At 39.2% G+C, this 17948-nt stretch overlaps 1 protein-coding gene across 1 annotated transcript; it reads right to left on the bottom strand.

Annotated features, from left to right (window-relative positions):
* Positions 1 to 636: 636 nt before the first annotated feature.
* On the bottom strand, positions 637 to 16438 carry LOC148849700 (uncharacterized). Its single transcript, XM_088947579.1, has 8 exons — positions 15528 to 16438; positions 14984 to 15107; positions 8381 to 8510; positions 7494 to 7530; positions 7148 to 7385; positions 6242 to 6367; positions 6058 to 6156; positions 637 to 1089 (listed from the first exon to the last, which is right to left on the bottom strand). Exons 1-6 carry the CDS (start codon positions 15762 to 15764, stop codon positions 6270 to 6272), a joined length of 864 nt encoding a protein of 287 aa, XP_088803705.1. The 5' UTR covers positions 15765 to 16438; the 3' UTR covers positions 637 to 1089; positions 6058 to 6156; positions 6242 to 6269.
* Positions 16439 to 17948: the final 1510 nt, after the last annotated feature.

Here is a 17948-nt window from a genome sequence, read left to right as displayed (position 1 = left end):
TGACGGTTGAAATTTGAAAATAGTGCTTATAGCTCCATCCCTTGCAAGAGCATTTACAAGCTCAGACATATTTAGGAATCCACCTGAAAAATCTCCAGAAAACACTTCTCCCAATTCATGGATCTCCAGAAAACAGGAACTCAGAAAAAGGCACTCAGCTGTACCCGTAAATGTCTGTTAAATTCATGGGGGTACGTTTCCAATGTGCGGCTGGATGGGCATGGTGTTAGCGGAGATTTTTGTTTCAGGAAATCCCAATTTTCTTCAAGATCCATCTGATCACATGCAAATCACTTCTCCCAGGTTCCCAAGGGCCTACCATTCCAATCCTATCTAAATAAGACGTGTTTCCAGTCCCTTTAAGTGGAAACAAACGCTTAGAAAGTTGTAGCATTGTCCTTTTCTTTCTGAGCTCAGATCTCCTGAAAGCAAAAGCATCATACAAGCACCCTAGGAGCTCATAAACCAGCAGGCACCAGAAATATCTCCCGTACTTATATGTTAGATTCAATGGGCAGATGTTCCAATGTACGGCTGAATGTTATTCTCAGCTTGTTTGCATGATTTTTGCTTTAAGGTAATTTGATTCACTAAGCAAATGGGAGAGGAAAGAAAATCATCACTAGCGAGAAAATATACACTCAAAAGACTATTTTCCTTTGTTAATTCTTGGAGTTTTCAAAGTCCTTCCTGGACTCGAAATAACATAATTGCCGACAATGGAAAACCAATTACAGAACATATTCCTCCAACACAAAAAGTTTTATGCACTCTTGATATTGAACACGATGCACAACCACCATACACAACCATTTAGGACTCGATATATCCTGACTGGGTTTAGACGATGAAAGAATCATATTTTGATTCTACATGTCAATACACCGTTGGTTCCTACATGGCTGCCAGAAACCAATTCCAGCATCCATTAAAACTCTGCCCTTGACCTCAAACTCCGGCAGGATATTGAGGGTTTAGAAACTAATGTAACGGAAGAACAATCCACACTCCCCACTGTTCGTTGTTCTAGCAGTAGGAGCGACTCAACATCGAACTGTGGGATCTCTGGTGACCTTGACTATGGATGACCTGCCATAACACAAAGTTACTGTCTAGTCAGGCATTAAATGGATAAAAACAGACCAAGAATTAAACCACATAAAAGTGATGACAGCTTTTTCCCTAAAGAAAACCTGATAGTAGCTTGGTTCAATGTCACAGTCTATAAGAAATGTCAAGCTGTCAATGGATCGGGTAGACCCAAAGAAACCCGAATTAACAACCAAATTATGGGGTCTTGATCTGTATTTTGCGTCCCGATTATAATTCGGTTGGGTTTGGTTTTGGTTGCTTTGAACCGATTAAGACCTAAACTGGCTATATATAATTATAGACGTACATATTTATATATATATTGCCATATTACAAAGATACCCCCAGTCTAATACCTATTTTCATGATATACTTGTAATATTATCATATTACGATGCCCAAATGTGTCAATTTATGGGTTAAAAGTATAGATGTGAGTCTTATTAGGTGAGACCTGATGGTCCCAATTACAGACCATAAGGATCTAGTTTGGAACTGGTTCTGCACATTTGCTTATTCAGTTGCGTCAGGGTCACCCATCACTTGACCAGACCTGACCCGTTGACAGCACAAAAGAACTGTGCAGGCTTGAAGATTTTAATGATGGTTTATTCATTGGTTAGCAAAAAAGGCACCAAAATATGGAAATTCTGTCTGTTTGCATACACTGGTTCATTCAGTGAGACTCATTAAACCACCTAGGGACCTTCCATACAACAACTTGGTTCAATTGGGCCCAATACAAGGTCAAGTATAGGAGTGACATGGACAGTGAGGTTGAACATGTGGCCAATAAAGTAGTTCCTCTGTCTGATTGATGGTCAGGGTTGGCCACAGGATTTTTTTTTTTATCAAAAGGGTTGGCCACAGGATCCCTCCACCAGACCAGGCAGTTGTGCTGGTACCCAGTTTATTTTCTGTTTTTTGAACTTCTTTTTTATTATTATTGATGTCTGGTTTTGGGGGTCTGCTTTAAGTCGGCCATCATTGTGTTAGTAATTCTGTGCATATAAGCCCCATGTACTTGAGTTTAGATCTGTTCTTTTGAGGACAGTTGGGACAAGAGCAAGGGAGTTGGTGAGAGAAGGAAAGGAAATAGGTAGAAAGGGTCTAAAGGACAAAGGGATTTTAGTTTTTGGAGGTGAAATGAAAATAATTAGCTGAAATGTGAGAGGTTTGGGTGGTTCAAGTAAGTGTAGGACTATTAGGGAATTGGTTAGGAGGGAAAAGCCAGATTTTTTTTTTTTTGATAAATAAGCCAGATTTGTTGCTGACCCAGGAGTCGAAACATACAGGAAATTGATAAAAGTTAGATAAGGAGCATTTGGGGAGGGAGATTGGGGTCAGGTTCCGTCTTAGGGTGCTTCTGAGGGTATTGTCACCCTTTGGAAGGAGGATTCAGTGGAATGTTTGGAGGAGTTAAATGGGCTGGCCAAATTCATATAGGAAGAGGAATTTGACGTGGAAGAAGTTGGCAGATATTAGAGGTTTGTGGCAGGGTCTGTGGTGCCTAGGAGGTGATTTCAATGTTATTAGATACACGAATGAGTCTAATAATCCTAGACAACAAGTAACCACCAGTATGAGGAGATTCAATCGTCTGACAGAGAATTTGGAGCTTACAGAAATTGTGACTGGCCAGATAAATTTACTTGGACTAATTGCCAGCGAATTCCTATCTGTTCAAAATTGGATAGATTTCATGTATCTTCAGATTGGGAGGAGCTAGGACAAATTGATTAGTAGAACCCTCTCCAGGCTAATCTTGGATCATTAGCTAATCTGTCAGAAAGAGAGAGAGAGAGAGATGGAGGAGGGCTGACCCCTTTTAGGTTTGAAAATGTATGGCTTACTTCCCTGGAGTTTGTGCAGAAAATTAGAGATTGGTGGGGGGAAGATGTTCCAGAGGCTAATTGGGAAGGGGTTAGGTTCTATAGGAAGCTCCAAAATTTGACAACAAAAATTAAGGTCTAAAATCCTTGGGATGACAAGCACGGGTCTTTTTACACCCTCTTGTGTACCCCTCTTTTTGTTAAATGAAATCAGTCAACTTTTCTCAAAAAAAAAGGATGAAGGTGATCAAAGGGTAGGAATTTGAGGCTAATGGTGAATCTATTTGAGAAGCTCACAAACCTTAAGGTGAATTTAAGAGTGTGGTTATTGAGGTTAATAAGGGGCAGGAAGATTTAAGGTTGGTGGGCAAGGGAATTAGGGTGCACGTTAAGTGATTGGCCTTTAAAATATTTAGGACTTCCTCTTGGTGCAAACCTAGAAATTTGACTTTCTGGAATTTGGTTGCGGAGAGGTTTGAAAAGAAATTAGTAGTATGGAAGAGGAATTATATATCACTGGGGGGGGGGGGGGGGGTAGAATAACACTTATTAAATCCACTTTAGCAAACCTTCTGGTTTATTTCCTCTCAATGTTTTGTATGCCCCAAGCCGTTGTAAAAAGGATTGAGAAAATTATGAAGGATTATTTGTGGGAACCAAGGGAGGAAGAGAACCATCTAGTCAGGTGGGAAGTGGTGAGGAGAAGAAAGGAATTTGGTGGTTTGGTACTAGGAAGAATGAAAGAAAAGAATCTGACGCTGGTAGGTAAATGGCTTTGGAGATTCCTGCGAGAAATAGACAAATTGTGGCATAAGGTGGTGGCTAGCATTCATGGGCTCTCTGAGAATGGTTGGGACGTTGGAGTTTTTAACAAGGTTTAAAAGCTATTTGTAAGATTCTTCCACTCTTCCTTAATCACACCAGATTTTTTTTTTTTTCTTTTGATCAGCAACACAGAAAAGGTTTCATTGATTAAAAGAAAAAATTGGTTAGAACAAAAAGTTGTGAAAAAACCTAGTTTTGAAAGCTGACCCAAACCAAAATTACAGATGAGCCCAAAATAGATATGTTCTTTGCATCCCTTGCTTAGCTAATCTATATGTCAAGCTGTTGGCAGTTCTCCTCACCCATCTCCTCAAATTGACATGTCCTTTGAAAACCATTTAAATCTTCTGAGTTCATTTCTCAACTGCCATGTTAATAACACAAGGTTTGTTCTCAACTCAGGTAATTAAATTATATTCTAGGAAGTTCTGTGGGTGGGGAAAGTCTGTTAACATGTCCTTTGAAAACCATTTAAATCTTCTGAGTTCATTTCTCAATTGTCATGTCAATCACACGAGGTTTGTTCTCAACTCGGGTAATAAAAGTAGATTTTAGGAAGAACATTTTACAAGTCCTTGATGGGATTTTCCTTAATATTAGTAAAAAGGAGATGGCTATCTTTGGACTAGTCATCCCTCCGAAGCTCAGTTGTGCTTCTTTCTTTAAAGTTTTGTTGGTTCTTACCAAAGCTCTTATACCTTTCCTAATCAAAGAAATTTGGTGTCGACCTATCCCCCCCAAGGTGGGTGCTTTTTGTTGGGAGGTTTTCCATGGTTCTATCAGTACTTGTGACTTATTGCAAAAGAAGAGACCCGGTTGGTGCCTTTCTCAAAATTGGTGTACTTTGTGTAAATCTAATGGTAGAACTGCTTATCTTATTCTAATTTCCTATCCCCTTGCTTGTTGCATTTGAGATTGCTTTTTCTCTCATTTTGGTTGCAGGTGGAATACTCCTAACCTGTTTGGACAGGGTTTTTGATTCTTATACTTTCAGGTGGCCAAAGAATAGGGGGAGATTATTATGGAGATGCACAAGGGCAGTTGTATTATTGACAATTTGGGAGGAAAGAAACCTATGAATCTTGATGGGAATAGCCAGGGCAACTCAGGTCCCTCTAGGTTGGGGGTGTACTGAGGAATGAGGCTGGAGAGGCTGTCTTACTATACTCTGGTCCTTTAGGTGTTGGGAACTCTATTTAGGCAGAGCTGTTAGCTGCAATACAAGGAATAATTCTTGCAAAAGAAATGGGTGTGGAGCAGCTTCTGGTTGAAGGGGACTCCAAGACAGTGGTGAACTGGTTAAATAATCCGGAGGACACGTGGGACTACAAAAAAGAGCTAAGAAAATTCAAATGGCTGACAAGGAATATGTCTGTAACAGTACAGTGGGTTGGGAGATCAGCTAATGCATTTGCTGATGTCTTGCTGTAATTTGTGTTTTTAACAGCCATGTACTCTTTGATGTAGTTTATGTGTTTTCTGTATGGAGAAGCAGCACCTCATGCCCCTCTAAGGGGATTCTATGGCTTCACCCAATGTGAAGAATCATATTCCATTAAATTTATTCTTGGACTTTACCTTTGATGATGTAATAAGAAAGTGAGGGATAGTTGCAGCTTCATCCTCTCTAGAGACTTTTCAGGCTTTGGGATCCACCTATGTCTGGGTTTCTTAAGCTGAACTTTGATGGCAGTAGTTATGGTAATCTGGGTCCATCTGAAATAGGAGTGCTAAAGGAATGAGAAAGGAGTAAATTTGGGTCTGTATTCAGGACTTCTTGGGGTAGGGGACTCCACAACAGATGAAATGAATGCAGTAGTTTTTGGGGGTGCAAAAAGCTATGGAGATAGGGGTAAGGAAGCTGATCATTGAAGGAGAATCAAAAGTAAACATCAGATGGCAGAAACAAGAGGAAAAGGCCCCATGGTTTTTCAGAAATGAAATTAAAAAAAAAAAAAACTCAGAAGGTTCTCAATGGGCTCCAAGGGCTAACAGCATAAGCTGATCGTTTAGCAAAGCAAGGGGCTAAATGAGAGCAGTGTTTTTGGGCTCAATTGTAGTTGTCAACAAGTAAAAGTTCTGTTTTGTTTTTGGTTAAGTTGTTTGGGGGTAGCCAAGGCTACCCAAGAATTGTAATGTTTCTTTCCTAATTTAATAAAATCCTTTCTGTTGCTGATCAAAAAAAAAAAAAAAAAGATGTCTATGTTGTTTAGAGAAGCACATTAAATGACCCAGTTATACACACACACACATAACCAAATCAATCAAGCTTTAGCTGTAAATCCACTTTTAAGGGATCATATTTTACCTTTAGAATGCAAAGATGATAACTTGCAAGGCTAGATTTGAAGCCCGCCACTCAAGTAGCAGTACTGCTGCTCTTAGTCCTGCTGCAATCTAAGGATACCTGAAAATAGCATGGGTGACCCTCTCCAATGAAAATTAATACCATTGACACAACTTAGAAAGGATAGATGGACAAAATATTATACCTCAGATGTACTCATCTCGATCAACCCCTCAACCTGCTGCTTGGTCTGAACCACTCCCCTGCATGAACTGAGGAGAATGAGCAGGAACTATGAACTGTGGCTGTGCTGGAACTTGCGCTGCAACACCTAACAGCACAAGAAGCATGCTTGATCAGCAACTTCAGATGTACCAGATTAGAAAAAGGATGCTTTTTTTGGCCTTCTGTTTTCATCACTATTTATACAGATTTTGCCCATAATACATTTTCCAAACTATTTTTTTTTATCAATATTGTCCAAACTTATATTCTCTAATACACCATTTCATTTGCATGAATTATCAATATTATCCAAACTTATATTCTCTAATGCCCATAATACATTATCCAAAAAGAAAGGAGTCCTCTTCAACTGCTAATCATCTGCAAGTGCTCCTGCTGGATAAACCCCTATCCATGTGGTCCAATTGCCAACTTTTGAATACAAGGTTGGCCCACAGACCAAGGGTTCATCAAAAAGCATGAGCTAAGTATATATATTTTTTTAGAAAGGTGAGATAGAAAATTTTATTAAAATAAAAAACAGATACAGGTTGCTGGTCGTCACTTGTCAAGATGACACCCCATTACAATCAGACTTCCATAGTACCCATCTACAATCAAACAAACAGAACCACTTCATACAAGATTAAACTGATGCATATTGCAGGCTTGAATCTCAAGAACATTCCAGAAATTCTCTGTAAAATCTGAAAAACTGAACTGCTCGAACTCTTGAAGGGAGAAAACCCAAACTGAGTATATTATTACCTCTGATTCATAAAAGATCATAATTATACAGGGTTGTCCCTATATAAGATATACTGGGCTTGGATGTACCCATGCACTGTTGTTGCTTGGTTAATGGAAACGAAGAAAAAAGTTCTACCTGTAGGATATGGTGCTTGAATTGTAGAGATAGGTGTTGTGGTTACTCCATTGACATTCGGTCCACTAAATTGCACAATGTGATGACCTGGCATCGTATACCCTTGAACAGTGGTGTATCCATGACCGCCAGGAAGAGGCTGACCCAATTGCCCAACTGGATAGATAGCGCTGTTAACTGTGTCTGGTACACCATATATCTGAAGGTACTGCTGACCAACATAGGGATTGTATCCCCCCTATAAACAAAGAAAAATAAGAATACATGCAAAAGTTTAAAGTCAGTCCTGTTTCTTTCCGTTCTAATAGTGATTCTAAATGATGGTAGTAATTCCATAGTTCTCAACCTGTGGGTAGATGTATTCGGGTCCATATGTCGTATACCTACACAAAAAGAAAAACACCGCATCCGCAAGAATATTAGGTGATGAGATCTTTTAATGGTTTTTTGAGCATAATTATTTACCTATTTGGATGAGGCATATCTGTGAAACTTAAACAAATATTATAAGAAAAAAGTATGTGTATTAGCTTTCAAGTCGCTCTCATTTAATCAATATACCATCTCCTGTACTATGTAGCTGATAACTATGTTTTGCCAGGTGATCCTAACCACCAGATACCTGCTAGATGGGCCTTTTCTCTTAATAATTGGGCACGGCCAATCCAAGAGCTAAATTGGATAATCATCAATTATCAATAACTTTGTAATGGTAATCAAATCCAAGAGCCGGTTTGGTGGGTGAAAGCTTAGATGAATAAGCATGTCTCACAAGTAATGATTATAGGGCTATAACTCCATTTGTATAATAGTCAACAAATGTGTAAAAGTAGTAATATAACATACCAAAGACTGCACCTAGAGAATGAGAATCTCATACAATGTCATATTATATGTGTGTGCATGTCATACTCAGAAAGAAACGAACAGGTCCTTCAAGATTTCAAGTACATCATTCATGGATTGCTCCCCCATGGCCCCATATAATAATTAACGAAAAACAGGCCAGGTTAAATTTTACACAAAACTGGCTGGTCTGTCCAAGTGAGATGACATGCTAGAAAAAGACAATGAGAACCACTGAATTGGACAGCTCCTTACAAATTCAGAAATAGGACTTCATACCCATTACTTGTGACCCAGCCAAACAAAGGTGGCTCAGGTAGGCTCCAAGTCAGTTGGTGAATTTTAGATCATTAAACGAGACCATCTACTTGAGGAAGGACAACTCACCCATATGGAGAATAAGCAAATCCTTGTTGGTAGCTGTAAGAAACTGGCTGGTGGTAACTGGGGCTTCCAACATAAGCCCCTCGGGAGGTCTGTACACTTCCAAAGTAAGGGGTTACTGATCTCAGACGCCCTAAATGAAAAGAAAGAAAATAGCACACTGCATAAGTATCACAGAGTGAAATCTGCAAATCATTCTTTTGTTACTAGAATCCAATCCATACAAAAAGGACATATAAGAAGATAAAGAAAATGGAAATAGAATACATGTCATGATGGTCTAATTTTCTCATGGCTTGAACCGCAAAATCAACAATCCTGGCACAAATTAAGCTGACTTGTAACAGACATAGAAAGAAGGAAGAGTCAAAGTACCAATAGGATGACAGTCTATTGGCATTCTTTTTTTTTTTTTATCAGTAACAAGATGCTTTATTAAATAATAATATTTGTGAAACTTTAAGTACAAGAAAGGGGAGGTAAACTATCTTAACTCCCACACACCAAGGAACTCAGAAGAAAGCTAAAAATTAGCCCAAAACATAGATTCCTTAAGCGCCCCTTGCTTGGCTAACCCATCAGCCATTGAGTTGGCGCTTCTCTTCACCCAACTGTACTTCACCTCAACATCCCTACTCAGCCATTTAAATTTTTTCTTTTCATTTCTGTAGCTCCATAAGCCATTATTGTCTTCCTTCAGCCACCTAATCACCACCTCCAAGTCCTCTTCACTGACCAGGCATCGTATGTTTAATTACCTTGCTCTTTGGATTCCTTTCAGCACTGCTAGAATCTCAGCCCTAAGAGAGTCACCCTCTCCAATTGGGCCTGAGAAAATAGTGTTAATAATCCCAGCCTCATTCCTGAACACTCCCTCAATCCCAGAAGGCCCAGGATTCCTTAAGCTACTACCATCAAAATTCAGTTTTATGAATCCAGGAGGGGGGGACCAAGAAGGTCTAGAGGTCCTCTTACATTGGGGCAGAGGTAGCTTTTTCTTTCCACTTTCTCAATGTCATCCATGGAAAAATCTGAGAATAGCTCCATAGATTTCAGCCAGTGAGCTACCCTTTAGTGTATCAGTTCAATTAAGTTTTCCATGGTTCTTTCCTTGTCTGAAAAAATTCATGAGTTTCTCTCTTCCCATATGAACGAACACACTGCCGCCCTAATGCTTCTCCACATGACCTTCCCTCTTTTCTTAGGCCATCTTGAGAACGAAGGAGAGAACAAGAGTCCATTGGCATTCTCTCAATCAGGGAATCTCTCTCTCTCTGATAAATACTCTAGCTACGGATCTCGTTATTCACCCAACCCTACTGAATTAGATTACTACATTATTTTGGATGGAAACAATAAACGGTGAATAATCAAGGAAAAAAAGTAGATAGGCAGTACAGGACTCATCAAATCAGTCTGGTCTTTGGCTTCAGATTTCCTAAATGGGCCTTGTATCAGTATTGCACGGACACAACATAAAGGAGTCAGAATCCAACTTGTGTCTAGGAGTCTGACTCAGCAAGGTGAGCAAACATGCACTCACAGACATGCCTATAGAAAAGTATATAGTATTAAAATAGTTCATATTTTTTTAATTCTAATATTATATATCTGCAAAAATGTTGCCTCCCTTAATAAGTGACATTTGAAAAGAAAAATGGAATCCATCTTGTACATTAGCTGTTCATTTATGTCAAATAAACTTGGAGATAAAAAATAAATGTTATATAGAAGTGTCCTCATGAATCTGTGCATGTTGGACTCATCATCCATTAGTCCATGCAACACATGGATTATAGGGTTCATGCAACGCATCATCAATTTAGAAAACGTAGAGAACAACTATCACTATTCTACAAAGGAATCAAGATTACATACTTGGATTATAGGGTCCAGGGTCAAAAGCTAGGATATCTAACAAGAAATCTATGGAGCATTCACCAATTTCAATTGTTGTGTTTGTTGGGATCTCAAGAAAACTGGGCCCCAAAACTAATTCAGAAAACTTTCTTAAAACAAAAACACAAAAAATATGTTTATCTTGCGTAGTGCAATATAATGAAACCAACCAGGCAGGCCATATACATATGAATATTTTAGTGGGGACAAGTAACTAATTATGTCCCCTTATATTGACATGAGGGAGTTTAACTTGTTTTGGTGATAGTGATCTATTGACATGGTTCAATAGATCAGTTGTCATTTGATTATTTATTAATTTAATTTATGGTTCAATAGTTCAGTTGTCATTTGACTAAATGCTTTTTGGAAGCCAGTGGTCAAGAAGATTTGCAAAAAAGTTAGCCTTATCGAAAAGGAATTACATCCTTTCAGGGAGGCAAAATAACTTTGACTAGAGCAACATTGGAAAATCTTCCTATTTACTTCCTTTCCACCTTTCGTATCCCAACATTGGCAATTAGAGAAATATACGAGGGATTTCCCATGGGAACTGGGAGAGGAAAAGAAGGATCATGTAGTCAAATGGAAACAGATTACCAAACCTAAGAAAAAAGGGGGTCTGAGGACAGGGAACATTGTACTTTGAAATATTGCACTACTAGCACTAGGCAAATGGTTGTGGAAATTTCCCTTTGAAAGAGGCAAGCTATGGCACAAGGTAATTGAAAGCATTCATGGGCTGGAAAGAAAATGGTTGGGATGCAAAGCTATCCTCCCATTCAACCTCAACTTCTCCTTGGAAAGCAACTAATGAGGTATACCCAACTTTTCTCAATTCCATCCGCTTTGATGTGGGGGATGGGGTGACAAAATTCGGTTTTGGGAGGACCTTTGGCTAGAGGAAACACCACTCAAAACATAGTTCCCCGAGCTTTATGCCCTTTCAAATATTAATGGTGTGTTTGTTTCTTGCTATGGGGATGGGAATATTCCCATTATATCCCCTTTTTCTAGCATTTGTTCGAATGGATGGGAAGGAAAACCATGGGATGCAGGTTCCCAAAAGCAATAAAGTGGGGTTGCACTGAAATGGTGCAACCCCGATGAGAAAAGAAAACTATGAGAAAAAATATCGGATTCTTCCTCTCAACCTTGTGTAGCCGACCCTCACCGCCTACCTATTTCTACAACAGTCGAGTTGCAAGCATTGTTCCTGTCGATCTCCGGCTAAGGTACAACCATAAACATGACCACTGACGACCGACGATTATTTTCATACCATTTTCTGAAGTCGTCGGTCTCCTTGTGCCGGTGGGAAGAAATGGTCGTTCGCCAGCTAGAAGTCATTCTTTCTGGCAGTTTAGCTTGATTTTTTTTATAGATCTACACTTGTATCTTGTAGAACTAACAATTTTTTTTTTATAATTGAAATGATTTTATAAATCAGCAATCAAAATAGTACAAAGTCCTCCTGGAAAGGTACGAGTTGCAACCTCTCCAGGCAGGTTAAGTACAAATTTCCGAATTAATAACAACTTACATAGAAGCACAAAAAAGATCTTCCCTAGAAACCCCTTGTTTGGCTAGAGCATCAGCCAAAGAATTAGCAGATCTACTAACCCATTTTACCTCAACTCTCATATTGTTGGTTAACCACTTTACTTTTTTTATGAGATCTTTGTAGCCCTAAATGGTGGTATCCAAGTTTAGGAGCCACTTGATTACCACCTGAGAGAGTCCCCTTCAACTAGGAGATGCTCCACCCCAAGCTGGTTGGCGATCTGAATTCCTTGTACTGCAGCAAGTATTTCTGCCCTTGTGGAATCCCCCACTCCCACCGGTCCTGAGAATAGGGAAATTATGTTGCTATCCTTATTTCTCAGGATACCCCCTATACCTGAAGGCCTGGGATTGCCTTGGCTGCTTCCATCAAAGTTCAGCTTAATGACACCTTCCAAAGGCGGAACCCATTCTGACAGAATTCTATCATTCTTTGTTGAAGTGTTGGCTATTACTAGCCAATTTCTCCACAAATCATCAAAGATATTCACAGTTTTCAGCCAAAGGATTGCACTTGTCAGGATGCAATCCTTCATTTCATCTAATCCTCTTTCCTCCTCTAAAAAAATTCTTGCATTCCTTTCCTCCCAAAGAGTCCACAGAGTGGCTGCCCCGACACATCTCCACATGACCTTACCTCTTCTAGTGTGCCAAACAAAGATAGATGGGTTGAATAACAAGCTTAAATCAAAAGGCAGAGACCACCTACCTCCAAATAGACAAAGGCTCTACCTCCATATAGTTGTAGCAAAGGAACAAGAGATTAGCAAATGGACATAGTCCTCATTCTCGGCCTTACACAAGGAACACCAATTTGGGGAAAGACAAAGTGAGGGTCTCTTTTTCTGTAAGTTTTTAGAACTAACAAATTTCTGCGATTTTTTACTTGTATGGTTCAAATATTGTTGATAAATTGCACCAAAGTAAGAGATCCTACTTATAGAAAACGATGAAAGTGGGTTTAATCTATAGATCTACCGTAAGGTTAAGATATTTGTTTGATTTTGTTCAATTTTTCCAAAGGCATGCGATTCAATTGTAAGATCGATTTATCTATATCATTTTTTTGGGATTTATTGTATGTTATTATTTTGTTAAATATTTTGTTTCATTTGGCCATTTTTTGCGATGGGTAATAGGAATGGTTTTCATGATAAATAGGACCAATTTTTTGTGACAAATGACGTGGTATATGCGGTCTATTTTTTGAACATTGTTTACAATAAATAGATATTATCTTCAGCCTTTTTTATGAAGTTTGTATGTGATGGATAACAGGGTATACATGGCCATTGCTTTGTGTTTTTTTTTTCTTTTTTTTTTTATGAATAACAGCTTGTCTTCGACAGATTATTGGTTATGATCGTTTACTCTGAATATTGGTGTGTTTAAGGATAACTTTTGTGATGATTTCTGTGATTAATAGAAGGGCATCTACAGACCATTTTGGGATGATTGTTGTTGATAAATAACAGGGTAGACATGGCCCAATTTCTGGGATGATTGTTTCTGATGATGGTTCTATAGATGTTTTGTGATGGTTGTTTTTGATAAATATTATTCTATCTATGGCCATTTACGTGATAAATAACAGGATAACTTGCAATTTCTTGTGAATATTGCATATTCGGCCATTTTCCTAGGGTTTTTTTTTTTGTGATACATGACAGGATGTCTTGGGCCGTCTTCCTTTATCTTGATGAGTTCAGTTCTAATATATTAGGTTGAAACGATGTTGTTTGTGAGATTCATTTTGATAATTAGTTGCCTCATGGCCAGCCTAGTAGCCATGATTATATTATATTGTCTGAAATGAAGAGAAGATTGTTTAACCCATTTCCCAAGAACTGTTTTGTCAAATTTGATTGTCACGTGGCAATGGATGGAATACGTACCATATTACTTGTATGCCACATGGCAAAACACATGTCCATGTCAGCAAACATATCATGTTATTGCATGTGTTGGTGTGAACAATGCCAAGCAATTGGAAACATCACAATGCAAAATTGGTAAATTTTCTCAGAAAACAAATGCAGGAAAATGAATCTTGAGCATATCGTTTCTCGGGAAACAAATATGGGATGCAAAACTGAGAAAAAAAATATATTCCTTCCCATCCCAATCTTTCTCATCCCATCCTTTCTCATCTCATCCTTTCTCGGAAACCAAATGGACCATAAAGGTGAAACTGTTCTTAGATTGGGAACACCATCTCCCCAAGGGGTAAATTATTCACTTGATTGTCTTTTGGAAGTAATCTTGGATCAAAACATGGAGGACACTAGGACTTGGTTAGCCTCTCCTGAAGGTCTTTTCACTTGTTTCTCTTTTTTCAGAAACTTTACCCTGCCTATTTCTTCAGGATTTGACTTCCCAGTGAAAGAGATTTGAAGCAAGCCTATTCCACCTAAGATTCAAGCTTTCTACTAGGAAATTGTCCTTGGAAAGATTAATACTTGTGATACGTTGCATAGAAGAAGGCCTAACTTTTGCCTTTCTCCTCATATGTGCTTTTTTATGCAAGGATAGTAGTGAAATTCTCTCCCATCTATTAGTAGTGAAACCTCCAAAAGGCAACAGAGTAAAACTGAACTTTTGATGGAAACTCTTTTGGAAATTCGGGTATGGCAAGAATAGGAGGTGTATTTAGGGACTCTCAAAGCAGGATACTAGCATTGTATTTAGGGCCTATTGGAATGAGAAACTCTTTGAAAGCTGAACTGATGGCTTTGCTGCAGGGTCTAAGATTAGCATAAAGGAAAAAAAACTTTCAAAGGATAGTGGTGGACTTTTACAAGAGGCTTTATTCAGGGAGGCAATGGTATTGGATGTCTTCAGGAGATGTTGAAAAAAAAAAAAACTGAGTGAGAGAGCAGTTGAGTGGCTAGAGAGGGAGGTTGAAGTGGGTGAACTTAAGGAGACCTTGAAGAGGATTAATGGAGATAAAGTTCCGGGGCAAGATGGGTTTAATTTTAATTTTATAAAGCAGTGTTGGCATTTCTTAGAAGATGACTTTATGTGGATGATCAAGGAATTTTGTGAAAATAAAACTGAGGAAAGGAGAAATAATGCAATCACTACATATCAAATGCATGTTCAAATAAACAAAAGGAACAAAGTAAGATAGTCATAGACTCATACCGTAAGGCAAAAATGGCCTAGGCCGCCCAAGTGAAGCCAAATTACAATTTGCCCTCCTACCATCAATAACTGGGCTTGGATCAGCACAGGCCCTCCTTGCAGATTCTGGATCACGGAAAGTTACCTAAATCCTCCATACAAAACAACCCAAAGAAAAACAAAAGTCATCTCTTAGGTCAATATAAAAGAATAGCACCAAAATATAGTATCATTCAGCTCTTCGCCAATGTCAGAAATTACAGTGAAATGGAGAAATATTTCTTTTTGGTTTCATTTGGAAAAGTCATTACTCGAGTAAGGCCTGGTGACCTTAATCAGAAATAAGTTCACGCCCTTATTTTTAAATACGAAATTTATTTAACTTCTTGGTTAAGTATCAGAATTATACTTACAAATCCTTTTCCCACCGAACTTCTAGTTACCTAAGGCCAAGAAAATAATGTTTACATTTGATCATATCTGCCCCTTTGGAAGTTTATGCATCTTTATCTTTTTGTGATATCAATTTGCAGGAGATTAGCGAAGCAAAACAAGAAATACTCACAAAACCGTAGCCTTTCGATCTGCCTGTATTCTTGTCAGTGATCACGACTGCTTCGAGAATCTCTCCGAACTGCTCGAAGTAACGACGCATGGTCTCGCTTTGCGTCTCCCATGCCAATCCGCCAACAAAGACCTTGGTATAGGTGGTATCTCCAAAAGGGGAATTCAAAAACTGAAACCCGGAATTCGAACTTGATACTGATCCCGAACCGGTACCGGGAATCGTCGCATAAGCCATGAAATTCAAACAAAATAGAACCTAATTCAAAAATCCCGGAAAGTAGATTCTCGGCTTGATCTAATTGAAGGAGATCAAGCGATGGGCAGTGCACCCAGTTAGCACTGAGACTTATCAAAGAGCAAGAAACCCTAGAATGCCTTGATTCCAAATTTCGTAACAATAGAAGGAAAAGGGAGCGTAATTGTGAAAAGCCAGAAAGTAGTATCCGCGTAAACGTAATGGAATTGGAAGGGATCGGGTGAAGCTGTTGTGCACCTGTTAAATCCAAGGGTTCATAAACCCCATAAAAACCCTATATTTGAGAAGGTATGGAGAAGAAATGGGTCAAAAGGGGAGATGGGTCCGATGCAAATGGCTGGAACCTGACATGGAGAAAAGCTGATCATGGAGAGCTAGCTGTATAAGAAAATCTTGGGGAAATTAACAACGAAAAAGGAGGAAATTCTTTTTATTTATTTTTGGTTTCAGTGAATAAGAAACAGAAGAGAGTGATCATTTTCAGAGAATAGTTGATCGAAGAAGGAAAGAGAAACTAAAATTAACGCTTGAGGGATTCTTGTACAAGGCAAAGGCAAAGGCATTGGCACACAAGGTCGGAAGAGGATTGCGGGCCCTGTTTCCAAACCTTTTCTCACCTTGTCTCTCCAGTCGATGAGCTCAACTTGGGATTATTATTAAACCCTATTATTACCTTTATATATCTTTCTTGTGTTTTTTTTTGGCTTCTGATGGATAATGATTTGACCTGTTCTACTATTTCTGGACATGAGGTTAATTGCTTCTTCGGTTTGATTTAAACCTTTTCTTCCATTCCATGTCTAGTTATTCAATTCATTCGGAATTCGGATTTAACCCTTTTTTTCATGGCCGTTTTCCTGACCAGCATTAAAATTAGATCTGTTTTTATTTTGGATTCATTTGTTAATATATGTGTATACTCTAATCTAATATAATATAATCTATAATGTTAATGTTGTAATCATTATGGGAATAATGGAAGAACACGGGCCTAAAAGAAGGAATTTATGAACTGAGCTGAGCATAGTAATTATTATTACTTAGTTATCACCAATGCAACAAAATAAAAAGGAAAGAAGTAGTTCAGCTCAATTGCTGATGGGTGGGGGTTGGGGTACGTGTAATTAGGATTTATTACTCAAGGTCAAGGTACCAGAAAAGCCATCCTGAAACACCACCTGATTGGTCGGGTATCATTCATATAATTGAACCCATAAACAAATTAATACAAACATCTGTTCTATATGATTGGTAATATTAATTACTCTTCCTCGTTTTCTTATGTGGATAACAAGTTGAATAATTAATAGTCCAACCGGCTGAATCAATATGGGTTGCAAAAGCTACAAAGAATCGGTAGGAAAGAGGAAAATAGATGTATGAAATTATTTGTATGGGTAATGATGGAGCGCAATCCGACCGGTCTTAGCTTTCAACAAATTCGCCTCTGGGCTGGAGCGTCGGGGAGTCTGAAACGGGAAAGATGGAAAAATTCCGGAGGGAACCCAGTGGGATAGCTCCGAAGCTCAAGTCAGTAATCTCTCAAAGGCGAAGTGTAGATTAGATAGCGCAAAGTTCACATACCTTGTTTGTTGGGGGCAGGGGGCTTTTATAATCACTTTGCGCACTTGCTCCGAGGCCCTTGTCAGGTCGGGTATAGTTATCTTTGCGTCTGTCAATTCGGTCGTCGTCCTTTCTGTTGGGACGGAACCGCCACTGCCAAACCGTCTCTCCAATTGGAAATGGCGGTGTCAGGAGGCGGTGGCAGGTGGCCGTTTAGAGTGCGGCTGTCAGGCGTCAAATCCCAAGTTAGTCAGGTGCGGCGTCCTCGGGTAAAGACTTCCTCCGTGTCAGACATAGTACGGTTTGTTTGGTTTTGGTGCCTTGAAGGTGATGTGGTGGAGTGGTGAGCGAGGTGAAGTCTTGAGTTCGGAGGTATGTATAGGGCAGGTCAGTTCGGCGAGATGCATCTCGAGCTGTTACAAGGCAGGCCAGTTCGGCGAGGGGTATCCCGAGCTGTTACAAGGCAAGCCAGTTCGGATTACTTTCTGGTTTGGGGCAAAGGTGAGTTTGGGCCCCTAGTAGGGAGTTTGGACCGCTGGTTTCTCCCCTTGGTGCTTGCGCCTTAGGCTTGCTTTTGTGCCGAGCTGTTGCTTTTGCTAC

The sequence above is a fragment of the Nelumbo lutea genome, chromosome 5 (assembly GCF_056320005.1).
Source record: "Nelumbo lutea isolate HS-2025 chromosome 5, American lotus-T2T, whole genome shotgun sequence".
Taxonomy (NCBI): Eukaryota; Viridiplantae; Streptophyta; class Magnoliopsida; order Proteales; family Nelumbonaceae; genus Nelumbo; species Nelumbo lutea.
This window is presented reverse-complemented; position numbering and strand designations above follow the sequence as displayed.

Excerpts from the sequence above, each read along its gene's own strand:
- LOC148849700 (XM_088947579.1), bottom strand. The coding sequence starts at position 15,764 with ATGGCTTATGCGACGATTCCCGGTACCGGTTCGGGATCAGTATCAAGT. Across the intron at positions 7,531-8,380 it reads TTTGCTTATTCTCCATATGG|GTATACGACATATGGACCCG; the intron begins GTGAGTTGTCCT and ends CTTTTTGTGTAG. Across the intron at positions 7,386-7,493 it reads CCGAATACATCTACCCACAG|GGGGGATACAATCCCTATGT; the intron begins GTTGAGAACTAT and ends CTTTGTTTATAG.